Here is a 27,247-nt window from a genome sequence, read left to right as displayed (position 1 = left end):
TATGTTTTCATATCACACATCACTGTTTGGTTTATAAAATAGGAATGTCACTTTATTGGCCATTTGGTAAATTTACCTAATAGTGTCTTGTCCCATTTCTCCTGCAGCGTTTCAGCCTCTTGCTCTCACACTCAGCACACCTTGACCTGAACTAAAGTCTGTGAGGGCTCACTGTGGACTTTAAAATTGTGTCTTGCTCCTGGAATATGTCTGTGATACTTTTTCCCTCCTCTGGACAGTGGACGGTGGGCACGTGAGAAAGTTTAGCAGCTGTTTGACCGGGGCTCGTCACTGCGTCACACAGCGTCTCCACTCTGATTGGTCCGCTCTTGTGCAACTGTGCAGTTGTATAAACTGCAGTTTGAAGGAGTTCGCAGAGTCTGCTGCAGGGATCGCAACAGTCTCAGTGGGGGGAAAAACTCTTCCGTGCGAGGGGAGGAAAAAAAAGACTAAACCGGTTTCTGCAGACTTGTCTTGCTAAGTGATTTAGAGATGCAGAGCTGCGCCAAGTCCTGGGGGATCTTCTTGGCCAAGTCGGTGAATCCCAGCGCACCGTGCAGGCATCTAACTGACAAGAGCCGCGTGGTTTGGAAACTTCAGTGCAGGATCCGAAACAGCGGTGCATCCCTACCAACAGCAGCCCGGGGTCTGAGGACGTCTGCAGCCGTCTCCTCCAGACAGATAGAAAGAATATTACCCAGACACGATGATTTTGCAGAGAGGCACATTGGTCCAGGTGAGAGGGAGAAGAGAGAAATGCTGGATGCTTTGGGACTCGAGGTAAGATTTACTCACGCCCGCCCCCTCTAAAATTAGACACAACACGCTTTCCATTTTATTAAACCAAATTTCAACATGATAACCTATGCTATGAGCAGTATATTGATATTATTCGGTATTCCCAGCCATGTTTTTGCGCGCTTTTGTTTATTAAAATGCTTTTTTTTTTTCTCGCAGTCTATCGACCAGTTGATCGAAAACACCGTTCCATCCTCCATCCGTATCCAGCGGAGTATGAAAATGGATGACCCAATATGTAAGTTTATCTTCATTTGAATATATGTGTTATTGATATAATGCCATCTTTATGTGACTTCCATGTGGCAAAAGACTGCATGATCAACCTCGATGCAATTGTGCCTAAACCGATTTAAAATACTTTATATCAAAATGAATGTATAACCGTCTCTCTCGTCTCCAGCTATTTTTGCATGATGAGGTTTTCCCACATTAAACTGGCAGTTGAATGAAGCCAAGTGAGTGGCTGGAATGTAGGTTGCACCTCTATTGTGTGCCGCGAAGCGCTCTTCCCTGTTAAGTCTTCCTTTGAACATATTTGGAGTTGTTTTTGCGAAACTCGGCGAGCGGCACCAATCTCCTGTTGGGAAGCCGATGCTCATAGGATGGCAACTGGAGTGTAAAGTTTAGCCTTGAGATCCGGTCCCAAGTCCAGTTCAATCTGGTTACAGCGTTCACGTTACATCACAGCCGATGGGCTTCCTAATAAGGTGACTTTTGCATGGAGATTTGCCTGGATGTGTTTTTTTTTTTTTCTTTTCTTTCTTTCGCCCTATGCAGAAGGCTATGTGTCAGCCCCATGCAGTCTTCCTGTTAAACGAGTTTGTGTTGTCGTATTTCCTTTAGTAAAAACACAAGCTAAAGACAGAAATGAGGCGGGATTAGATTTACAGTAAACAATGGAAGAGATTAGGCAGTTAATTCAAGTAAATTGGCATAGCAGATAGCATATAACCCATCTGTAAAAACAGCTGCTTTTATGTCTGTCAGCCCTGGTAAAAGATGAATAAATGATGACTGACAACATAATAGTATGTTTCCAAATGTAAATGGATTCCTTCTTGGAGGAGGGCTTAATGTGTTTTTATGATGTGATTATTTTAAGTGTGCTGAGGTGCAAAATGAAAATAATACAGTGATTGGCAGCATGGATGAAACCAACATCTCAGCAAAACTAAGAACTTTAATGGTATCAGTACATCTCATGATATCCTAAATATATGCAATATCACATTCAAAACAATCAATGCGATGAAATCTGTTCCATTGTATTACACAAGATACAACTTAAAAAAAAATGTTGCTTAATTTTTTCCATTTTTAATCACAGTTGGCTTGAAATCAGCAGAATTTTGTAAAACGCAACAAAATAATAAGTACTTCAACCAACCATTATTTTCATTATCAGTTACTCTGCCAAGTATGTTTTCAAGTAATTCATGAACTATTTGTAATTCATGAACCATTTGTAATTCATGAACCATTTGCACCTAGTAAATCTGAATACAATCTAAAATCAAGTAGATACTGTATGATGTTCCACAAACTAAAACAGTTTGGGAAAACTGCTTTTAGTTACAGTGCTCCAACTTCATGGAATGAATTGCAAAATCAGCTAAAACTGCAGGTTTTTATTTCACATAATGAATTCAAGTCCTACCTAAATCAAATATATAAACATGTCTGCGCTTGTTTTTAAAATGTGATTTTTCTGTTTTTATTTATTATTGCTGTCCATCCCTGTCTGTTACTTGATGTCTGTTAAACTGTATCCTCTATGTGCTGCCTTCTTGGCCTGGGCTCACTTGTATAAAAGATTGTAATCTCAATGTGACTAATTTCCCTGGTAAAATAAAAAAAATAAAAAAAAGTTTGGGGGTATAAACAAATAGAGAAAAATGCCTGTCCCTATTTTCTAAAGCCCAGAATGGGGATTAAAATAGCTTGTTTTGTCTGAATAATGGCCCTAAACTCAAAAGGTATTTTGATTTATAAAAAACATCAAATTTAACGAGTGAGGAGCTGAAAGTTGGCAACGTTTGGGTTTTCTTGCCAGACAAAATTACATACAATTATCAAAATAGTTGGTGATTAATTTAACGTTGATTGACTAATGGATGTTTCAGCTCGAAATATAATCATGTCACAATACAATACCACTTAAAATCAATAAATTATAATATTGAGTTATAATCCAACACTAGTATAGACTTTCTTACATATTTGTAACCTTGTGTTGGATTATGTACGATGGAATGCTGACATGACTCTATATTGCGTGACTGTGCAACCATTAACTTGAGTCATTGATTTGACAGTAGAAATAATTTGCCTGTAGTCTGGCTCAACAGATGTACATTGCTGGGATAAAGCCTGAAAATCTCTATCTCCGCTAGCGCGGCTTAGCGCCGTGATTAGTTTAAAGAAATACAAACAAGCCAGAGCGGGTTTTTTTTTTTCCCTATCCAAGAATAAATAGTGGGTGTAGCCAGACCATACTCCAGTGCTGACACGGCACTTTGGACATACGTAGGTCTTGCAATGTGAGACTATTTGCCTGAGACAGTCCACTTGAACACCAGAGATCCACTGGAAAATCCGACATTTAGAAAAGATTTGTAAAAATACCAAAGTTACAAATCCTCAGGTAGTTTCCATATCACCTCTGATCCGCCCTTGTGTCAGCACCTCCTCTGACTCTGTTAGGTATCATAATGCAACAAGCCATGCTGAAGGAACAAACTGGAGGCAGTGCTGTTTTTTTGCTTGTTCAGCTTTTGAAGGGCTTCATTTTGCAAAGCCAGCGAGGGATTCTCTCCCCAACAATAGACGTCCTGGATGGTTCTGAATCAGGCTTTTTTTTGCTGCCCCGTAGAACTGGGACCATGGGAAAGCAGTCCTCTCTACTGAAACACACACACACACGCACGCACGCGCACGCACGTTAACGACTCATCCTGAATCTGTTGATAATCCTTAATCACTGAATTATTTTCTCTACTGAATTTGGCAGATTCACCACCTCCAGAATGTGAATGTGCAGCGTTTAGCCTTTGGAAGAAGCTGTAAATATCTACTTGTACACTGGCTACAGTCCCTCTCACCACCAAAGACTTAGAGGTGTCTTTCTTTTTCAATAGCAGGAGTAGTTGGGGCTCTCGGTTCAGACGGGCAGTATTGTCCATTCCTTGGAGTTGCTAGGCAGCTAGTTAGGCCAGAGGAATCTCAGTGGTTGGTTGTGCACTGGCAGAGCTTCCTTACTGCACCGGCGAATGAGGCAAAATAACTGTCCATCGGGAAAGAAACCATGGGTAGTCCGTGTCTTGGGGTTTGCTCCTGAGATGGACAAAACATGTCTTGTATGTGCATTGTTTTCTTATCCTTTTTGTTATTTTTTTTTGTTTATAGCATATACTTTGACTTTTTTTTTAAATATTAAGGGAGGAGTTGTTTTATACTGTTTGTGGCATGCAATACGTTAGAGCTGCCACACATTATCAAAGAACCCTCCTACCTACAATAAAACCTATTTTGATCTCATTTTATCGTATAAGTTATACAGTCAGACAGTTGCTCACATGAGAGACAACGTGCTGTTCACTAGACTGTTTGGCATGTTTTGTGTGACATGTTATTCATTTCAGGAATGCAAACTTTGTAGTGTAGTTTTATGTATAAGAAAGAAAATAACATGAGGTCAGACGCTGCTTAATAAATGTAATTTTATATCACTTAAACACAGACTTTAGTAATTACGTTGACAAAGAAACTGTAACTTAATTGTGGTGCACCATTGTAGGGGTGGGTGATTTGGATAAAATGTATTCTTGTATATTGGGAAATACATTATATTGTGATGTAGAAAAGTTCCTGGATATTTAATTAAGAAACACATAATATATAACCAGAGAATCCAGTGAATTTGAAGAAATGCGCGTAGTACCTGGGGAAAAAATCAAGTTACTTCATTAAGTCAAAAATCCTGTAAATCCAATATTGCTTTGTACTAGTATTGCTGTCTGATAAGCAGTAGGTATAGAAAAATCAGTAGATAAATCTCTTTGGTTTTTTTGCATTCTATTGTTATGTCATCCAACCATGTAGTGTCATGTCCAATAAAGCAAAGACAAAAAATCTAATTATAATCACAACTTAAATATTTTACAGGTGAGAGTGAGATTCTGGACACTCTACAGAAGATTGCATCAAAGAATAAAGTGTGGAGGTCCTACATCGGCATGGGCTACTACAGCTGCTTGGTACCACCGCCCATCCAGCGTAATCTCCTGGAGAATTCAGGCTGGTGAGTGTCCTCAGGTGACCCTCCCTTATTAGAAACCTTAAGGAAATTTGAAAGGGCAGGGAGCTCGTTTCCTCTATAACTAATGATGTTTATTCATCTAGTCTGGTTACTCATTTAAAGCTTAATTGCTGTGCTGCAGAATAGCATCCCCTTAATAGGAAGCCTTGTGACCGGTTTTTAATGGTCTATGCTTGTGACTCATGTGAGATCTGGTGTTCTGCTGAAAAAAATGATCTAAATCAGCCATCCATTTTTTTTTTTTTTTTTTTTTTTTTCCTCTCCAAAATCCGGGGGTTGGGACTTTGTAGAGACATACAATGCATTCCACTGTTCCTTCTCGGTTCCTTGAATGCCACCAACTTTGTGCTATTGTCCTCATGCCCAAACTCACTCTGTTGTTTCATTGTGTCTGTCTTGTTCTCAGGGTGACACAATACACGCCCTACCAGCCCGAGGTCTCTCAGGGTCGCCTGGAGTCGCTCCTTAACTACCAGACCATGATCTGTGACCTCACCGGCATGCCTATGGCTAACGCCTCCCTGCTTGACGAGGGAACGGCTGCGGCCGAGGCCATGCAGCTCTGCCACAGGTATTTACAGACTGATCGCACGTCTCACACACGGTCACGTGGAGAACAATCTTTGCGGTCGTGTGGAGAACAATCTTTACTACTCAGATTGTGTTGCGAAATGGAATCAAATCGTATGAATTTAAGATAATAACTTTTACACTTTGGGAATAAGTTGCATCTTGGCCACAATAAGAAACTAAGCTTGCATGCATATCTGACCAGTTATTTGTTTTTACTCCTTACAGACAGAACAAAAGAAGAAACTTCTACATTGACCCACGCTGCCATCCCCAGACCATTGCTGTAGTGCAGACCAGAGCCAAGTATGTATCACACACACACACACCCCCACACACAGAATCTCCATATAAAGAAATCAATAGGGTTAACAGAAAAACAAAACCTCTTATTGTATTAATTAATTAATTAATTAATTAATTATAATTATATAATATAATAATATAATTAATTTTTTTTTTTTTTTTTTTTTTTTTTTAAAACCATTATGTGTACCTATAGTTCTTAGTACCCCTCTAAGTTTTCACTGTAATGTTGCAGCTACATCGGGGTGAAAACCGTGCTGAAGCTTCCTCATGAGATGGACTTCAGTGGGAATGATGTGAGCGGTGTTCTCTTCCAGTATCCGGACACTGATGGCAAGGTGGAAGACTTCACAGCCCTCGTGGACTGGGCGCACAAGGGAGGGGTAAGAGAGCTTTCACCACAAAAACAAGTAAAAGCATAACAGACCTGCTTTCAGGCTACTCTGCAATTTAGTGTTTACTTTATATTAAAAAAAAAAAAAAAAAAGGCACAAGATCTTACAGTGAAAGTTTGCAACTTTCACTTTGTCCATGTCCGGTTTCCAAATTTCTTTCTCAAGGTGTATCAAGGAAGATTCAGATCAGATTCCACTTTTCACAGCAGCTTGGCTTAAAGTTTTATACTGATGACACTAGTATAGCGAATAACTGGCTTTGTAGAGCTTTAAAGGAGGGGTGGGATGTGCATAACAACAAGATTTGGTTGTGCCACAGGAAGTGCTCATCTTTGTCGTATATGTGTCATAACTGCAAACCAGCTGCTACAGATTAGTCGGAATAGTTTTCTTTTTAATGACTGAAGCGGAACTATGTCCATTGACATGGTTATACCCTGGTTCTCTCCATTTCTAGGCCCTGGCTTGCTGTGCTACAGATCTGTTGGCCCTCTGTGTGCTGCGCCCTCCTGGGGAGTTTGGCGTCGATATCGCACTGGGCAGCTCCCAGAGGTTTGGGGTTCCTCTTTGCTACGGGGGTCCCCATGCTGCCTTCTTCGCTGTTAAAGACAACCTGATCCGGATGATGCCTGGCAGAATGGTTGGAGTCACCAGGTGAGGAAAAAGACACCCATCTGTCATAATAACTTGGAGGGAAGTTTTGTGTACATATTAGAAAATGATGGGGGTTTCATATCAAAACGAATGGAGGAAACTCAAAAGCTTCCTTTTGGAACATTTTAAATCATAAAAGTACATTCACATTTCAGGGATGCAGCTGGTAAGGAGGTGTATCGGCTTGCCTTGCAGACCAGAGAGCAGCACATTCGCAGAGACAAAGCAACCAGCAACATCTGCACGGCACAGGTATAACCAGACTCGCAGTTTGTTTTTTTTGTTTGTTTTTTTAAATCATTTCCACTTTATAAATAAACAAATGTGTGAGTGTGAATTAATGTGTGTGTATTTAGTTTTAGTTGCTGGCAATCAAGATTAAATTTTTTTTAATCTTTTTTTTTATGTTTTTCATCCCTGTTCAACCTCTGACTCCTAGGCTCTGCTGGCCAACATGGCAGCTATGTTCGCACTGTATCATGGTCCTCAGGGACTCAAACACATCGCTGAGAGGACGCACAATGCTGCTCTGATCCTTGCTGAAGGTAAATATTTGTTTTGTTTTTCAATTTGAAATCAAGCTGTTATTGATGCAGCACCACAACTGCTGGACGTAGTCATCTCTGCCATTTGGGGACATGTATTTGCAACACAAGTGCATGCTTCATTTTCATAATTTCAAGGTTTGTTGACATTGACTACATCAGACACACTGTGGAAGAATAATCCAATGAAGGACTGAGCAGAGACCAATACGTCATTATTGCATTACATCATGCATATTGGGGAAAATGCAGAACATTTTCTTGTCCAGTTCTAACTTGCATCAATAGATAAACACACCTTTTATTCAGTTATTTATGCATCTAAAGAAAACTTTCATACCGCACACTTTGTTTCAGGTCTGAAGCGAGCAGGACACCGGCTGCACAGTGAGATGTTCTTCGACACTCTAAAGATTAACTGTAGCGTGGCAGCCAAAGACATTGTTGAGAGAGCCGCGCAGAGGCAGATAAACCTAAGAATCTACACTGAAGGAGTGGTGAGAACGTTATGGTCTGAAAAAAGCAGTGCACTGTTTGTTTACTGTTTCCCAAAGAAATGGATCTTTGGGGTGGAACATTCTTTGGACAGCATTTACAACCAATGTTTTGCCATAGCTTTAGCAACGCAGGGTAACTTCACAAAGTGATATAGCAACATAAAATGTCACCACCAACTACAGCATGATGACACCATCAAAAACACCACAAAATCACCAGCATCAACATCCATAACGGCAGCATTACAGTGTTTCATGATGCACTACAAACAGTGACACATGGCGCCAGAATATTACAATACAATAAACAAGTGTCAAAGGGTTTTGTCAATTAATGAAGAGCTCTTTCCTAGAATAAGTAATAGACCTATATCTATCTATCTATCTATCTATCAGAGACTTTATTTAGGTAAAATCTAATTTATTTCATCTAGTGCTGTGCACTTACTATAATTGTATACAGATAATGAAATGTTTTCATTGCTTTCTAACTTTAATATGCTCATAATAGATGAACATTCCATTTTAAGACCGAGTCTTGAGTGTCCGAGGCATTTTTAATTGTTTTCATCCCTCCTTCTCTCTGCAGTTGGGTGTGTCTCTGGATGAGATGGTGACTGAGAGGGACTTGGATGACTTGCTCTGGGTCTTTGGCTGTGAATCTTCAGCTGTATGTTGAAGGTTTTCACTCATGATTTATGTTATCTGTTGTCATTTAAATCAGTTCAGCTTCATCTGTGTCCGCATCAGGATTGCATAGTTTGTATTTATTTTCTATTAGTAGCTTTAAAGTAAAACTCCACCTGCTTTTAATTTTGAAATGCTAAATGTTTTTTTTTTTTTTTTTTTTTTAAAAAGATTCTTTTTTTGGGGCTTTTCCCTTTTTTATTATAGTAACAGTGGATAGACATGAAAGGGGAGAGAGAGGTGGGGATGACACGCAGCAAAGGGCCACAGGTTGGATTTGAACCCGGGCAGCTGCAGTATTCAGCCAACATGGAGCGAACACTCTTACTGGGTGAGCTAGAGGCCGCCCCAGAAATACTAAATTTTATTTTTATTTTATTTATTTTTTTAGGAGCTGATTGCTGAGAAGATGGGTGAGCGGGTGAAGGGGATCATGGGAAGTCCATTCAAGAGGACAAGCAAGTACCTCACGCACCAGGTCTTTAACAGGTTGGTATTCTCAGTTAAATTGCAACCCTATAGCACACAATGGTAGCACGATGACAATGATAACAAATTGCACTGCAATTATGTCTTAATGACATGTTGGGCTACAAATATCAGAATCTGATTTTCCATATTCATTGAATGGTTGCACTTGCCTCTGATGTTAAATCACAACATTACATAACTGACGAAAATGTGGTGCTCAGACTTTTCTCTATTTGTCTGACATGAAGCTACTGGTGTTACATGTTTTATTTGTGGCATTAGAAACAGGTTTGTTTGATTTTCTTCAAAGCATTTTAAGTACTCTTGGCTGCATGCGGAAATCAGTATATGATGTAATAGTCCAAAAACATTTCCATTTTCATGTAATTGGCCCCTTCTTCTCTTAATAAACAGGCAGCTGGTGTTACTTTTTTTTTTCTTCCAAGATCTGGCTTGATTTTATTATTTAAAATAAAGAATGTGCTGTTCCTGCGTAAGCATAGCTTTAATGTGTTTCGAGCATTGCAACACATTATTTCTGCAGTAGAAATGGAAATGGGTTTTCAACAATGACAGCCTCAGTGGCTAAAAGGGATTTTTTCTTGGCTGCTAAAGGTGAAACATAATCTTTTTATTAGTGTCATTAAATCCGTCTATCAGGGCTTCTAATGTCTTAAGTCGTCCTTTTACTCTGACATAATACTTGCGCAAACTTCCTACTAATGCACTTAGTAAGCAGGTTACTGGTGTTAATTTTGCTTTAATTTAGTGACCTACCAAATGTTGGAAACAATATGCCAATTAACTCTACTTCTGGTTAATCTTTGTCTCCAGTTACCACTCTGAAACCAACATTGTGCGATACATGAAGCGCCTGGAGAACAAGGACATCTCCCTAGTGCACAGCATGATACCACTGGTTAGTACTACCTGCAGCCAAACAAGATATGAATTTCAGTTGTTTGCAAATCTGAATACCATGCCATATGTGAGTTATGTGATGGTGCTGATGCTGTTTTCTTCTTTAGGGGTCCTGCACCATGAAGCTTAACAGTTCTTCAGAGCTCATGGTGAGTAATTCAAGATGCATCTTCAGAACAAATTGGATATTTTCAAAACTTATGTGAAGTTCTCGGATTCTCATTGCATGGTCCACCCTCTTGGTGTTTCCCAAAGCTTTTAGCCATATCTTGTGGTCTTCCTTAGCGAATGGAGCTGCTCCGTTGTAATGGAGGTGGTTTATTTGTAATCATCGGATCTATTTAAACTGCTTTTTGAGAGTGGACATTGAAGCTAAACATGAAGTTGTTTTGGAAAGTTGCATTCTTTCTGGCTCACTGCTGTCCTATCTCTTCTTTAGCCAATCACCTGGAGGGAGTTTGCCAACATCCACCCCTTTGTGCCTCTGGATCAAGCTGAAGGCTACCAGAAGCTTTTCAGGCAGCTGGAGAGGGACCTCTGTGAGGTGACAGGCTACGATAACATCTCCTTCCAGCCAAACAGGTGAGATTCACCGTTTGTTGCAGCACAAATCTGCATATACCAGTATCAAGGTGGACACAACACCAACCCATCAAGCATTAGTCTCTGATGTCTATTTCTGAAACATTTTTTCCCATTGTTCACAAAAGTAAAGAGATGCTTAATTTAACTTTCCCTTTCCAGGCAGTTCTCCAGAGAAATTTAAGGCATTTTCCTGCCAAAAACACAAAAAATGTACATTTGCCCCTTCTATAAATAATGAAAATAACTTCACAATTAAAAAAAAAAAAAAAAAAAAGATTCATCCTGTAGAAGGTCAACTGTTATGGTTGTCTGTATACCTGTAATATGTGACTTAATTGATGCATAATTTACAGATATGTCACCATTTACTCAATATTTTAACATCCTGTTATCCTTTTGGTAAAATGGATCTTTATATCTGTCTTAGTTATTATTACTATGCATGTGTACTTAGCTTGAGATGGTACTCCGACTGATGGTAGATAAGTGGAAACGAGAACAGGTGTGAGCTCTTTCCCTTTGTGTCTGGGACTTTGAAGCTGGTTTTAAACTTTAGTCAGTATCCAGTAGTCAAATGTTAGGAACTACATGCTTCATATTTCAGCTGATAAAGCACACGCCCACCTCTACTGTCTATCACCACTTTATCAGCAGCAGAGGGTTTATGAGTAGCACATAATGCTACATTGGCCTGGAGACATTGGCCTTGCAGCTAGCTTTTCATCCCATCTGTCTCTCCCCTTTTGGTAATGTCTGTAGACTGGTCTTTGACCTTTTGTGTGTGTGTGAGAGTGTGTGAGTTACATGACCATGGTGTGTTTGCCTTGTGTTTCAGTGGTGCTCAGGGAGAATACGCTGGCCTGGCTGCCATAAAAGCCTACCTGAACTCAAAGGGAGAGAGCTCAAGAAGTGTAAGTGTGCTGCCTAATTAGACTGCAGTCATACCGAAAATCTATGTAATCTGGAAGTTGAAAAGATTAAATAACACAAGTTGGATTTATATATGACATATGCAGTGTCCCACAGCAATTTAGAGAAAAAATATACTATTTGGGAATAATATTTTGGGAAATACTTGGTTTTTGCTAAGGGTTGAGAAGATAGATACCACTCTTATGTTTGTGCAGCTAGCAGCTGATTTTATTATCTCAGCATAAAGATTAAACAAACAACTTCTTAGAAATAACTTGTTAATCTGTGAGCTTTAGAGGTGCTTGTAGGTGGATTTTATTTCCTTTGGATAGGGCCAGGTTTGCCAATCTTAATGCTAAGCTAAAAGTCTCTTGGCTGTAGCTTCACATTTGATGCACAGACATGAGAGTGGTATCGGTCTAATCATCTAACTCAAATAAGTGTATTTCCCAATTTTAAAAGAGGCTCCTGAAACTCAAGAGTAATACAAATGTATGAAGCCTGAGCTGGTGTACAAACTGATTCAAAATAAACCTGTTCAAGAAGATTAAAGCACTTCTAAAAGCAATAATTTCTTTGCTATTCTTAGACATATGGTCCATCTTAATGCTCACAGTTACGGCGCTGATATCAAAGAATAGTTTTTCAACAGTAGTTCCTTTTGAGTATGTTGACTAAATACCTAATTACAGAGGTTGATTTAAAGAGCAGAAGTACATAAACCCTATCGGCACGAGTTTCTGTTTTATTGTTTCCAGTTTACAATAGGTCACTTTTCAGATGATCATGTTGCAGGTATTATGGTTAGAAATTCCTTTATGGAAATTCATTCCTGATGTGCTGATTGGCAGCAGCTCGAGGACAAGGCGAGATAAGACACCCCCAGAGATTAATGACTGGCTGACTAAAGTATTTTTCCTGTGCTGTAAATTGGCCTTTGTTTTTTAATGGCTCCCTCATAAGTACATCTTTTAGATAGTGGCCTGATACCTTGAAACAGTCAAGGTCCAAACTGACAACCATTTGTGCAAACAAAGGGGCTGAAAACACTCTGACCCCACTAAAGGCTACCTGCTTTCAAGATTCCATATTTGGAGATTTTTTTAAGACTTTGAGAACTGCAGGTCACTGGTGTGCCATGCTCTGCAGTGCTTTTCCAGTCAGTCATTTGTCAATGTTTCCCCACCCACAGGTCTAAGTCTCCCAGTTTCCTTTTGTGTTACAAAATGTCCGAGGTGTCGCCCTAATAAGGGATAAAATCAATTAGTGACCTGCTGGCAGGTTACTCATTGGTGCCAGTGGTGGGTGCTGGCCCGTTACATTCCCCCACACTGACTAAAACATTAATAGCCCTACTCCTTTTGTATGAAGACATTTAAAATATAAATATTGTACAGTTTATTCTAGTATTTACTAAGGCCAGACCACCACTTAAACTGTTTTTGATTTTTAACTTAATATATTTTGACTTTAAAATGTATGTTCATGACTTCTTTAGGTCTCCGTTCTGTTCAAAGCCACATAAGATTCAAGCTCACTCATGGAGATTATTGTAGTCTTAACATGAGGATGTTCTGTTCTGCTGTTCTTGGATAATGAGAGGTCATTCTGCAGTCATAGCCTGAATGGATACTGGAATATCATTGGTCAAAGCAGGGGCGGAGCAATGGGGTGGCTTCTGGTGCTCCAGTCCCGAATGCTTTCTCAAAAGCCCTGAATCTTTTAGGTTTTTAACTTCAACTTTGGGTCATTTCTCCTCAGTCTCTCTTACTGGACTGGCCAATCAATGGCGAAAAAGTTATATTAATGGCGAAATATTGCCATTGATTCTTTTCACTCTATTAAACATAGGTTTCAAGATCATTAATGCTGTTTACGCCAAATTCCTACCCTATCTATGTTATGTAACTTAAAAATAGTAACGGTAGACAATTTTTGCTTCTTTTTTAGGTGGCAGAAGTGAAAATGAGTCCTCAACATTTTCTGTTCTACTTTCAGAATGATGAACACAGTTGGAGAACAATTAGAGACAAAATAGGACATAGGCTGTACAGGATGATTTTCTTTTTTTTTCTTGGCAACTACCATGTTTTTCCCAAATGATGTACAGATTGGGATTCTATTATCAAATGGCATTTCAAAATGGTTCATATAGTTGCATTAAATGGAGCATGCCCCTCTCTCTGTCCTGCTACATTGATATCTTTCCTTTCACCTCCAGGTCTGTCTCATTCCCAAGTCAGCCCACGGCACCAACCCAGCGAGCGCTCAGATGGCTGGCATGAAGGTGCAGGTGGTGGAGGTGGACAAGGATGGCAACATTGACATGGCACACCTCAATGCGCTGGTGAGAGCCAGACTGTGTGCATTCCACTGGTTTTACATAATAGGATCAGAGCTGCTGTGTAATGTTGTAAAAGGAGCTTTGTCAAGTCTGAGAATATCTTTACCTTTACCAGAGTCTGTTACGAATTTGGCTTTTGAAAGACATTTATTTGTAGGATCCAGTGTTTTTAGACCTCGACCCATATTAGTCAGATTATCCCAGCCACTGCTCCTTTTTATCTGCTTATTTTGATCATTCTTTTAAGAAAATCGGTCTTTAACTTTAATAGTGTAGTGCTAAATAGCTGGAGTACCCCTTTACGAGTAGGGATATACAATATGAAAGTATTTGTTTGTGTTTTTAAATCAATAAGGAGCACCAGTCACACTTGTCCGTAAATGGCCAGGATGAAATTTTAAATCCAGTCTTTTGCGTTGGAGTGCTCGCTATCACCGCGGATCACTATAAGAGTTCATAAAAGAACACGGCAGCTTTGAATTAAAGTAAAGATACTAAATCACCAAGAGGTGTTGCTGTGACTTTATGTTCCAGGTCAAATTTGGGTGTAAATCCCCAACACTCCATAATGTAATTTTAGTAATAATGATGTTGTCTCCTGAATCCTGCCCTCTTTCAGGTGGATAAACACAAGGCGAGTCTGGCAGCCATGATGGTCACCTACCCTTCCACCTTTGGCGTGTTTGAGGAGCAGATCAGAGACGTATGTGATCTCATTCACAAGAACGGAGGCCAGGTGTACCTGGATGGCGCCAACATGAACGCCCAGGTGAGAGGAAAAAAACGGCAGTGCAAAATTACAAAAGGTTTCTGTTCTGTGATGTTAAAATGTTACATAAGTAAACAATTACTTGTGAAAACTGTAGGCTAATAGGAGAAAGGTTTATGCAATATATATGTGTGTGTGTGTGTGTGTGTGTTATCATGCTGTAATTGAATAACCTTTGGTCTCTGTAATATGCAGGTGATGGTTTTTACCGCATTATCACCTCCACCAATCACTGACAGACCTACAGACCCAGCCCCTTCTCGCTCCCAGTCACACAACTCTTAAATGATTTGGCAGAGCAAATTAAAAGAAGAATCTGAGGTTACTTTAGATATTCAAATATTTTTTTATAAGATTACTTAAGATGTTTGCTTGTGTTTTGTGTTATTGCTTCTCAGAGTTGTGCAAGATATGGACACTTAATACTCTGCTGTATGCTGTACATGTCATGTTTTTATTTAAAATTCCCAATACTTAGTAAAGCTACAACTAAAATAATCTCAACTGGCTTTCATGTCAGGGTTCTGATCTAAACTATAATGTCCTCATCTAGTTAAAATAATTGGAATATTATCTGTTGCACACATATTTTCCTGCTGTAAGAGCCTTGATTTAAGCTGTAGATTGCATCAGTCAGTAAAGTCAAGGTTAGGCATTCTTCACTCCAAATTTTCAGTCTTATATGGTGTGAAATTACCATTGGCCAAATGATGGTAGTAGTTTTTTTTTTTTTTTTTTTTTTTCTGTCCTAATCGGCGATCTGGTTTAAAAGTAGAAATGGTAACCATTATGGGTGAATAGTCACATTCTGGCCATTCCTTGTTCTTCTATTCCAGGTGGGTCTGTGTCGCCCTGGAGATTATGGCTCTGACGTGTCTCATCTCAACCTGCACAAGACCTTCTGCATCCCTCATGGTGGGGGAGGACCTGGCATGGGGCCGATTGGAGTGTAAGTCAGAATATTGGTAATATTATTGGACCTGAAGGGGACAGTATCCAAGACCCTTGAATTTAACAATATATCACAATCAATCTGCTCTTCATCAGGAAGGCCCACCTCGCCCCCTTCCTGCCCAGCCATCCGGTGGTTCCCATGCATTCGGGCAACACCAGCAACTCGCTGGGCACCATCAGCGCCGCTCCCTGGGGCTCCAGCGCCATCCTGCCAATCTCCTGGGCTTACATCAAGGTCAGCACAGATCATCAGTGATGTTCTTGTTTTGTGATCCTGACAAGACGTCACAAAATGTTTCACAAATTTGGTTCCAAAGAGCATGAAGGACCCAAGACATAAAGTAAACCTGTAGCAAAAGCACACAGACAGCAGGGTGGAGAAATATTTGGAAACAAGGAAAAAAAAAAAATGGGAATACCCATCTCCAATTTGTAAAAATACTTTTGATAAGTTTTGTTTGTTCTCTAGAAATACCACGGCTCTTTTGTCTTAATTATTTCCTGTTACCAATCATTTCTTCACATATCACATACAGAGGTAAGTGTCGTTAAAGTCAGCTGGGCATCATGTGAGTTTCATGTCCGAGTGACATGAACTAAAGTTGGAGATAAAAGGAATGTCAGGATGGTGCTGTCAACATCTAGTTATTTTATTGAATGTGTCGCTTAGAACACCTTTTGCTGACAATGTGCACATTTTGAACTTTTAAGTGAAGCAGCTGGCCTTCTCTTATTGGCACCACTAGTTTTGAAGACTAAAACGCTAAAATCCATTTGGCTTTACTTTTGTACTTTTTAGATATTGTGTGACCTGGATGACTGAGGAAGTTAATTCTGAGTGTTACTTACATAAATATGTCCATTGGAAGTTTTTTTAATTTTGAATGAAAGCCTTCATTTAATCAGTGAAAATGACTGCTAATATCACTCCTGTGTTCTGTGTTATAGATGATGGGAGCCAAAGGACTGCGTCACGCTACAGAGGTGGCCATCCTCAATGCCAACTACATGGCCAAGAGGCTGGAGGGTCACTATAAGGTCCTATTCAGGGGCAGGAAAGGTACGGCTGTGAAAGCATTCATTTCTATTAATTTATGCTGATTTACTCGGATTCTCCACTGTCGCGTCTCTGCTGCGTTCCGGTTATGTTCCGTCCTCCGCCACGCGCCATACCACACCGGGAGGTCTTAGCAGCGGAGCGTCTTGTTGCCCAACTCGCAGATTTAGTTTATACAAGTACTTTACAGAACAATCATGTGTTTAAGCTAGTATCTACCTTCCACTCCAAGCACTCCTGGAGTAAAACTCCATGCCTTCTCTTTCTGGTGTTGTCCTTAAAAAAAAAAAAAAAAAGATTGATGTCGTATTATGTTTTTCAACCTCCAAGATGAATCTCTCATTGTCCGTGGTGTTGTAGAGGAGACAAACGTTATTGGGGGGGGTGTCTTTTGGTAAATTGACTGGATAGTTTCTAGGGCTGCTCCCTCTTAGTCGATTAGTTGACTAATCGGTCGTTTTGGTCTTAGTCAACTTAGATTTCTTTAGTTGATTAGTCATGTTTGATGCTTTCTTCATGCTGAATGACTTATTTCCAAGAAACGTACAAGCACATCTCTAGTAAACACAAGAATGAAAGTGGTGCTTTTGCATGACTCTTTGCGGAGAAACTCAGATTTACAGATCTGTCGATTAAATCAACTAATCGATTAGTCGATACAATTGAATGAGTGTTAGTCGACTAAGAATTTCTTTAATCGAGCACAGCCCTAATAGTTTCGCTGTTTCACTTCCTGTCCGGCTGTCTGAACGGCTTGTGTGAAAATACACCTGGCGCGTCTATCTTGAGCGGAGAGCCGCTTCAGGGACGCGCCGTGGCACCACTCGTGGAATATCATGCATTGACTTGAATGGCAGCGATTGTTCGCGACGCCTCCGGAAAATACGGGTTACTCTCTACACTTCCAAACATGTCCGCAGTCAATTTTTCAAAGACAAAAAGCTTGTGTCAAATATTAAAATGCTCTCCCTTCATGTTCTTGTGTTGATCTGAACAGGATTTGTAGCCCACGAGTTCATTCTGGATGTGAGGCCATTCAAGAAGACTGCTAACATTGAGGCTGTTGATGTGGCCAAGAGGCTGCAGGATTACGGTAGTTTTTATTTACATTCCTCTTTAATTGTGATACAAAATATGCTGTATATGCTACAGTATTTGGTAGGGTGGGAATGACCATAGGCCTAACGATACGATCTCATCACGATCCTTATGTCACAATACAATATTATTGTGATTTTAAACATAGTGCAATATTCTGTGATATATTGCAATTTATTACCTTTTTTCCACCTTCAGATTTTTCCCCAATTTCAAATTATGTCCCCAAAAGGAAACTTTGTCGTCATCTGTTTTATCTAAAAAGATGAATTTCTGTTTGTTCATTTCACTTCAATGTTGTTGCTGCAAAATGGGATTGTCAAGCAGACAAACTGACCAACACATATATAATAATAGATACTTGGCGTGTACAGTATTGCCACGGAAAATATTGCAACACTAAGCTGTATTGATCCCCTCCCCACACACCCGTATTTGGTAGAAGCGCTCTGCAACTGTTGGTGCATTTTTCTAGACAGGATCATACATTTTCTTGAACCCCCACAAATTTAGAAATTAGTTTATTATAACCAATAGAATTGTTTCTTATTTTGATTTTTGTGCTGGAGTCCAGGTTTCCATGCACCCACCATGTCGTGGCCGGTGGCTGGTACCCTCATGATCGAGCCCACAGAGTCGGAGGACAAGGCCGAGATGGACCGGTTCTGCGACGCCCTGCTAGGTATCCGACAGGAGATCGCAGACATCGAGGAGGGAAGGATGGACTCCCGCATCAACCCGCTCAAGGTAGGCACGCTACTGGCAGCTTGATTTGTATAAGGTGAAAAGAGCTTGATGGTGTTTTTTGCCCCCAACTGCTCCTTCCAGGCAGCGCTGTGACCGCTGCCTTCAAGGCACCTAACCCTAACCCTAACCTTAACCCTAACCCTTCCAGGCACAGTTGGGGGCAAAAAACACAGATAAATGTGAAAAGAGCAGCTTATATGAAGCTCTGCATGTGTGTTTGCAGATGGCCCCTCACTCTCTGGCCTGCATCTCATCCTCCAACTGGGACAGACCATACTCCAGGGAGCACGCTGCTTTCCCCTTGGTGAGTGTCCTCATCCTTCAGTCTTTAGCACTACTGAAAAGTTGCAGCAGGGAGTGTGTATTAAAGCAACACTAGAGAACTTTTCCCGCTTCGGTCCCCCTACAGGTTGGAAGCGGAATTGTCCATTACATTATGCAAGTTTGCCAGATCGGGTAGCTGTAGTTCCAATGAGACAACCTGTAGGGGGACTGAAGCGGAAAAGTTCTCTAGTGTTAGCCTGACTAGCCAGACCCACATCAAGCTGTTGGGTCTGGGAACTCACCATTGACGGAGCTCAATCCGAGGGGCGGGATAAACGGTTGTCTTTCAAATTCCCTCTGCATGCAATAGGATAGCGCTACAACCAGGCAGAGCAACGAAGAAGGTAGGTGGGCTAGTTGGTAGATTAAACTTTTGTCGTATCCGGTCGGCAAAACTCCGAACACACTACTTTTTTTAAGAATAATTTCTGTGCCGCTCTTTGTTCTTTTCTGAACAAAGTCGGAATGCAGCCGTTATGCAACCGGTGGAAATGCACACATTGACTTTAATGAAAACCTAATGACTCCGCAGCCGTTTCGGAGCCGTTCCGCATCTGGTGGAAATCCCCGGCAAGTCTTCCAGAACACCGCTGTTCCCAGCAGCAGCAGCAGCCATAAGCCCGCCCACCGACTCTATACATGATGTGATTGGCCTGACTAGAGTTTGGTTTTTCCAGCTCGCACGGAGAGTGCCTATAGGCCCCCGTGGCTGCAAATTAAATTTGCTGCCACTAGGGTGCGTCTAGATTTCTAGGGGGTGTGTGTGTGTGTGTGTGTGTGTGTGTGTGTGTGTGTGTGTGTGTGTGTGTGTGTACCTCTATGCCTGCATCAATTTTCTCTACTCCTTGTTATTTTATTAGTTTCATGTTAATCTTTCCAACTTAAAGGTTAAGCAATTTTTATAATTTTTTTTTTATTGTCAACAAATCACAGAAAATCACCATAAGCGTTAAGCTGGGGAAGTACAAAAGTACTGGGAGACAGAAATGCATTTTTAATTGAATAAATGGGGTGGAGAAAATCTTAGACAGATATCTCAAAACCAATCACAGAAAATTGACAGAAAATAAATCTGCAATTTATTTTGATAATCACTTAATAGTTTGCTTTACTTTTCAAGCAGCAATGGCTCCTTCCAGGTCCTTAGATGTTAGGATTTGCTGCTTTTCTCAGTTTTTATATAATTGTAAATTGAAATTTTTGGTTTTTGTAATATGGGTAAACAAGCACTAAGCCTTTTTTTTTAAATCCGATTAAGAAGTTCTTCAAATTCCAATTATTACAGTGTACTTCAGAACTATTTTGGATTTTGTTACTTTAAAAAAAACAACTTAATTTAACCCTGTTTTAATGCCTTCCAGAAAATCACTATGTAATATCTGCATAGCATAATAACCCCCATTAAAAGACTTTATTCTCACTTTTCAGCCCTTCATTAGGCCAGAGACCAAATTCTGGCCGAGCATCTCCAGGATCGACGACATCTACGGCGACCAGCACCTGGTGTGCACCTGCCCGCCAATGGAGGCCTACGAGTCTCCGTACGAGGAGAAGAGAGCTTCCTCATAGATGCTCCCTGTGGTCCAGTCCCAATGTCTGCCTGAGCTCTAAAACCTGTTGCTCACTTTCTAACGGAATAACTGCCTCTATATTAGATGATTTTAGACTTTCCCTGGTCATCCCTGTTTTTAACATTGGTTCCCTATGAATTGTGGGTACATTTCCTTAAGCAGAAGTGTATTAAGTTGGGGCTCAAAAAGTTTGCAAGAGAGCTCTTAAGCAGTTGTTGATGTAACCGCCCCTGAGCTGACTTGTTACAAATGAATGTTCAAGTCTGAGGTGGACATTGGGACCGGGCTTCATCTCTGATCGCACACTCTTCACAGGGGTCACAGGTTTTTTCCCTATTCAAACTGTTCCAATGGACCAAAAGTGCAACCTTTTGCTTTTTTTTTTTTTTTTTTTTAGGTGGCAAAATAATTGCACCCTTTGACACTGAGGTCACTGAGGAACTCTGAAATACTGCATTTTAAGTTGAGTACAGTTAATGTCTAGACTCCCAACATCTATAAAAATGCCCTTGGTGCCTCAATTTTGTTGTGTAAAATAGTTTTGACTTTTTTTTTTTTTCTTCAAAAACGTGAGGTAGTTTATTGTAGGCTTTTGTTATTTTGCATCTGTTGTATGAAAATGTTTTCATGTTTTGTGACATTTGTTGACCAAGTAGGTGATAGTCTTAATTTAAAATTAATACTTTTCTAATCTAAAGTTGTTGTTTTTTTCTGTAGAAAAATAATTCTGTAATAAATGTTTGTCTTAAACTGTATGTGTTTTATATGAAGTCAGGTAAATTGTACTACAGTAAAACAGCATGACAGGTTTAAAGTTTTTTTTATTTTAGTCAACACTGCCATCCAGTGGTGGCTGATGGAACACTACTAACAACATTGATCACAAGAGGTGGAAAAGAGAAGAGAGACTTTATTAATCCCACCCTGGGGAAATTCCTGTGCTACAGCAGCTCAAAAGAAAAAAATACATTATGTATAAGAAATGGAAAAGAAATACATTATAATGGTAATAAATCAAGAATATTTACACAGCTATAAACAGACAGTATATAAACATATATAGATGAGTAAGGTGTGGATGAATAAAATGAAATATTGCACGGAGGTGACAGGAAAAAAATATACATTATAAGAAATGGTAAAAAATAAAATTTGTTATAATAGTAAGAAATCTAGTTACACACTAAAGCTTCTATAAAGAGTGTATATAAACACCGATATGTGGATGAATAAAGACGAAATATTGCACAGTTGGAGGCGACAGATAAATAAAGCGTAGTGCCGCATATTGTCCAGTGATGGCTCATATTGCAGAAACAGCTTGCAGTGCTACATTATGATGTTGCATTAAAGAGTCTGACTGCTGCTGGAATGAAGGACCTGCGGTAGCACTCCTTCTTGTACTGAGGGTGCAGCAGTCTGCTGCTGAAGGAGCTGCTCGGGGAACTCACTGTCTCATGTAGGGCTGGTGAGAGGTGTAGCCCATGATTGATGCCAGCCTGGCTAACATCCTCCTCTCCTCTATGGTGTCCAGAGGGCAGACCAGAACAGAGCTAGCCCTCTTCACCAGTCTGTTTAGCCTTTTCCTGTATCTCTCTGTGCTCCTAGCTCCCCAGCAGGCTACTGCATAAAAGATTGCAGATGCAACCAAAGAGTCCTAATCTAGAATGTTTTTAACAGAGTCCTGCACACACCAAAGGACCTCAGCCTTTTTATGTCATTCTATACTATGAATCTTTGACATTTTAATGAAATACTATACTATGACTATTCATGACATACTATACTACGACTTTTTTATGACAGTTATGAAATAATGACTTTTTGAAATTTTTTATGAAATACTATCCTATGACTGTTTTATGTCATGCTATACCATGACTTTTTATGACATTTTAAGGACATACTATGACTATTAATCACATATTATACTATGATTTTGTATGACATACTATACTTGGACTTTTTTATATTTATGAAATACTATATTATGACTTATGACAGACTACACTAGGACTTTTTTTTAAACTTTTTTGTGACATACTATGACTATGAAATATGCTATGACTTTTTTTTCTTACATATTTGTGAAATGGTATACCATGACTTTTTAAAGACATATACTATGACATTACTTTTTTATGACTTTTTTTTAATTAAATTTATGAAATACTATTCTATGACTGACATTTTTTATGAAATGCTAGACTTTGGCTTTTTATAACATTTTATGGACAAACTACACTATGACTTTTTTTTTTACTTTTTTGTGACATACTATGCTATGACTTTATGAAATACTATATGACTTGACATTTATTTATTTAGAAAATACGTTTCGGTCTTAGACCTTCATCAGGTAAAATCACACATTCACCTCAACCATAACCTTAAATAGTTTGGTTAGCTCCTGATCTGCTGCTTTTGATCATATTCTACGCACCTGCACGACAAAAGAGGTGTGCAAAAAAGCTTTTCTACGTGACATTTTTTTTAATGGAATACTATACTATGACTTTTTGTAAAACTTTTGGTAACACTTTACTTGAAGGTATATACATAAGAGTGACATGACACTGTCACGAACACATGACACAGTCCATCCATCCATCCATCTTCGTCCGCTTATCCGGTGTCGGGTCGCGGGGGGAGCAGCTCCAGCAGGGGACCCCAAACTTCCCTTTCCCGAGCAACATTAACCAGCTCCGACTGGGGGATCCCGAGGCGTTCCCAGGCCAGGTTGGAGATATAATCCCTCCACCTAGTCCTGGGTCTTCCCGAGGCCTCCTCCCAGCTGGGCGTGCCTGGAACACCTCCCTAGGGGGCGCCCAGGGGCATCCTTACCAGATGCCCGAACCACCTCAACTGGCTCCTTTCGGCGCAAAGGAGCAGCGGCTCTCTCCGAGCTCCTCACGGATGACTGAGCTTCTCACCCTATCTCTAAGGGAGACGCCAGCCACCCTCCTGAGGAAACCCATTTCAGCCGCTTGTACCCTGGATCTCGTTCTTTCGGTCATGACCCAGCCTTCATGACCATAGGTGAGGGTAGGAACGAAAACTGACCGGTAGATCGAGAGCTTTGCCTTCTGGCTAAGCTCTCTTTTAAACAACGGTGCGATAGATTGAATGCAATACTGCACCCGCTGCGCCGATTCTCCGACCAATCTCCCGCTCCATTGTCCCCTCACTCGCGAACACAACCCCAAGGTACTTGAACTCCTTCACTTGGGGTAAGGACTCATTCCCTACCTGGAGAAGGCATTCCATCGGTTTCCTGCTGAGAACCATGGCCTCAGATTTAGAGGTGCTGATCCTCATCCCAACCGCTTCACACTCGGTTGCGAACCGATCCAGTGAGTGCTGAAGGTCGCAGGCCGATGATGCCATCAGGACCACATCATCTGCAAAGAGCAGCGATGAGATCCCCAGCCCACCAAACTGCAACCCCTCCCCACCCCGACTACGCCTCGATATCCTGTCCATAAATACTACAAACAGGATTGGTGACAAAGCGCAGCCCTGGCGGAGGCCAACCCTCACCTGAAACGAGTCCGACTTACTACGAGAACCCGGACACAGCTCTCGCTTTGGTTGTACAGAGATTGGATGGCCCTGAGAAGAGACCCCCTCACCCAATACTCCCGCAGCACCTCCCACAGTATCTCCCGGGGACCCGGTCATACGCCTTCTCCAAATCCACAAAACACATGTAGACCCGGTTGGGCATACTCCCAGGCTCCCTCCAGGATCCTTGCGAGTGAAGAGCTGGTCCGTTGTTCCACGACCAGGACGGAATCCGCATTGTTCCTCCTCAACCCGAGGTTCGACTATTGGCGAACCCTCCTTTCCAGCACCTTGGAGTAGACTTTACCAGGGAGGCTGAGAAGTGTGATACCCCTATAATTGGCACACACCCTCTGGTCCCCCTTTTTAAAAGGGAACCACCACCCCAGTCTGCCACTCCTTTGGCACCGTCCCAGACTTCCACGCAATGTTGAAAAGGCGTGTCAACCAGGACAGCCCCTCCACACCCAGAGCCTTGAGCATTTCTGGACGGATCTCATCAATCCCAGGGGCTTTGCCACTGTGTAGTTGTTTGACTACATCAGTGACTTCCGCCTGGGAAATCGACGACAATCCCCCATTATCCTCCAGCTCTGCCTCTAACATAGAAGGCGTATTAGTCGGATTCAGGAGTTCCTCAAAGTGCTCCTTCCACCGCCCTATTACCTCCTCAGTTGAGGTCAACAGTGTCCCATCCTTACTGTACACAGCTTGGATGGTTCCCCTTCCCCTCCTGAGGTGGCGGCGAACAGTTTTCCAGAAGCACTTTGGTGCCGACCGAAAGTCCTTCTCCATGTCTTCTCCAAACTTCTCCCACACCCGCTGCTTTGCCTCTTTCACGGCAGAGGCTGCAGCCCTTCGGGCCCTTCGGTACCCTGCAACTGCCTCCGAGTCCTCCGGGATAACATATCCCGGAAAGACTCCTTCTTCAGTCGGACGGCTTCCCTGACCACCGGTGTCCACCCCGGTGTTCGTGGGTTACCGCCCCTTGAGGCACCTAAGACCCTAAGACCACAGCTCCTCGCCGCAGCTTCAGCAATGGAAACTTTGAACATTGTCCACTCGGGTTCAATGCCCCCAGCCTCCACAGGGATGCACGAAAAGCTCCGCCGGAGGTGTGAGTTGAAAGTCTGTTGGACAGGGGCCTCCTCCAGACGTTCCCAATTTACCCGCACTACACGTTTGGGCTTACCAGGTCTGTCCAGAGTCTTCCCCCACCCTCTGACCCAACTCACCACCAGATGACACATAAACCCTAACCATAAATTTGTCATGACAAAAACTGAATGACACTTACTAAAAGAAGAGTTATGTCAAACATTTGACTTGTTTATAATGTTTATGACACTTCATGTATATACCTTCAAGTAAAGTGTAACCACACTTTTATTGCAGTGGGCAGCTCATGAGAGTTGAGAGCCATTTGAGATATGCATTTAGCTTTGGCAAAGTAAAAGGCAGATAAGGCAAATGATATTGATGAAAATTAATTCAAGACGTAAGGCATGCGTTTAAAACATCTGTGCAGTGATTTTTTTTCATCTTGTAGTTTTAATTGCAACAAGAACTGGTAACGTAAAAAAGATACCATAAAGAGAAACGTTTACGGTTAAAACAAAGTAATTTAAAAAGATACAGAAGTAGCCTAAAGCATTTCATTCAACTTGGATAGAATCTGTTCAATTTCCTTAGGAAATGGCGTTTTTCAAGTAGGAAAAATATAATAATAAATAATAAAATAAAATGAGTCTTATTTTTAAATATTCTATCCAAATGGATCACCCTGCACCGCTGACAACTTCATAGAAAGTCAACAGGCTCTATTACAGTTTTTGCTAAAACACAATTTCTGAAACCTTGCTCCATTTTATGAAAACATTAAATACAAAACCTCATCTTCAAGCACTACTTACAAAACCTCTGACTCCTCTCGCAAAATGAAACTTTTGCCTCAAAACAGTTCTACCTGTGTTCAAAATCAAACACTGCTCTCAAATCATAAACAAAGTGATCAAAATGATATACACCATCAAGCAGTCAGTAAACAATACACCAACAAATAGATAACACATTGTTCAAAACATATAGTTCTCAGGGAGAAGTACATTGTTAATCTCAAAACAAATCATATTTTTCCATCATTGTCTTTTGATGAACAAAAACATGTTCTATCATAGTAGCTCAAAATGTATCAGAAATTACTACTCTGTTTTTGCTCTTTGCAATTTGTTGTTCTTCCTCCTCTATGTACCCCTATTTTTACAGTACTGTACCCTGCATCTCACAAACAATTCTTGTTCTTTGTTGATATGAACCGGCAACCAATCAAAATCTGTCACATCATTTGAAACCGGTGAAATCAATTTTGAGTGGTTGTGTTCAATCAATGACGTGTTCTCTATTTGTATTGGATTGTTGCCACTTGTGTTTACCAGTATGGATGACATGTGCATTAGAGTGCAGAATGTGTTTTGAGAAGGACAATGTGTTTAGGTTTTGCTGAAAAGTCTAAGTGAGATCTGCAAATTGTGTTTTACCATGTGAAATGGTTTAAGGTATTGACAGCAGACTGCACAATAGCTAAATGAGTTCAGGCAACTGAGAACTTTGTTCAGCCAATGGGTTTAAGTGTTTTAGCGATTGAGAAAAACTGTAAGGACAAAAAAAAAATAAATGAATATTCCTAGTACGATTTTTTTTTTTTTAACCTTCTTTCTGTTCTGGCATGTTGAGGATAAGATGTGGATGAGAAGTCGTGAGCAGGTGTAAACACTCAGAAGTCAGAGATCAGGTTGAAAAGATGGGATTTTTTATTTACCCCAATTAAGGTCAATAAGGCAAGAATAATAATATAAAAATTAACAAGATTAAAGACTTTCAAGTAAATAAAGTAAATTGACATGAGTCGAAAACGGGACTTTTCTTCATCTACTGTTTTGTGCTTCACGGAGACGTGGCTTTGTGGATTAATACCGGACTCTGCGCTGCAGCTGCCAGGCTTCCAACTCTACAGAGCGGACAGAGTCACGGAATTCTCCAGCAAAACTAAAAGGTGGAGGAATCTGTTCAACAGTGGTTGGTGCAACGACGTGACAGTGACCCAGCAACACTGTTCTCCTGACCTGGAATCTTTCATCATAAACTGTAAGCCCTTTTA

General features: G+C 40.7%; 1 protein-coding gene across 1 annotated transcript; it reads left to right on the top strand.

Moving 5' to 3' along the window:
• The first annotated feature begins 302 nt into the window (after positions 1 to 302).
• On the top strand, positions 303 to 20,903 carry gldc (glycine dehydrogenase (decarboxylating)). Its single transcript, XM_028577694.1, has 25 exons — positions 303 to 780; positions 958 to 1,036; positions 4,966 to 5,101; positions 5,526 to 5,690; positions 5,918 to 5,995; positions 6,231 to 6,378; positions 6,848 to 7,044; positions 7,200 to 7,296; positions 7,484 to 7,589; positions 7,947 to 8,086; positions 8,676 to 8,756; positions 9,165 to 9,262; positions 10,079 to 10,163; positions 10,273 to 10,314; positions 10,605 to 10,747; positions 11,586 to 11,661; positions 13,884 to 14,009; positions 14,626 to 14,775; positions 15,612 to 15,724; positions 15,823 to 15,964; positions 16,678 to 16,789; positions 17,784 to 17,879; positions 18,459 to 18,631; positions 18,855 to 18,935; positions 20,384 to 20,903. The coding sequence occupies exons 1-25, from the start codon at positions 493 to 495 to the stop codon at positions 20,522 to 20,524; spliced, it is 3,093 nt and encodes a 1,030-aa protein (XP_028433495.1). The 5' UTR covers positions 303 to 492; the 3' UTR covers positions 20,525 to 20,903.
• Positions 20,904 to 27,247: the final 6,344 nt, after the last annotated feature.

This window comes from Perca flavescens, chromosome 5, assembly GCF_004354835.1.
Source record: "Perca flavescens isolate YP-PL-M2 chromosome 5, PFLA_1.0, whole genome shotgun sequence".
In the NCBI taxonomy this organism is placed as follows: Eukaryota; Metazoa; Chordata; class Actinopteri; order Perciformes; family Percidae; genus Perca; species Perca flavescens.
Note: the sequence above shows the minus strand (reverse complement) of the source record. Positions and strands in the feature narration are given on the sequence as shown.

Coding starts and splice junctions, on each gene's coding strand:
- gldc (XM_028577694.1), top strand. CDS start 493: ATGCAGAGCTGCGCCAAGTCCTGGGGGATCTTCTTGGCCAAGTCGGTG. Junction 9,263..10,078: donor ACGCACCAGGTCTTTAACAG/GTTGGTATTCTC, acceptor CTTTGTCTCCAG/TTACCACTCTGAAACCAACA. Junction 17,880..18,458: donor CAAGAGGCTGCAGGATTACG/GTAGTTTTTATT, acceptor GCTGGAGTCCAG/GTTTCCATGCACCCACCATG.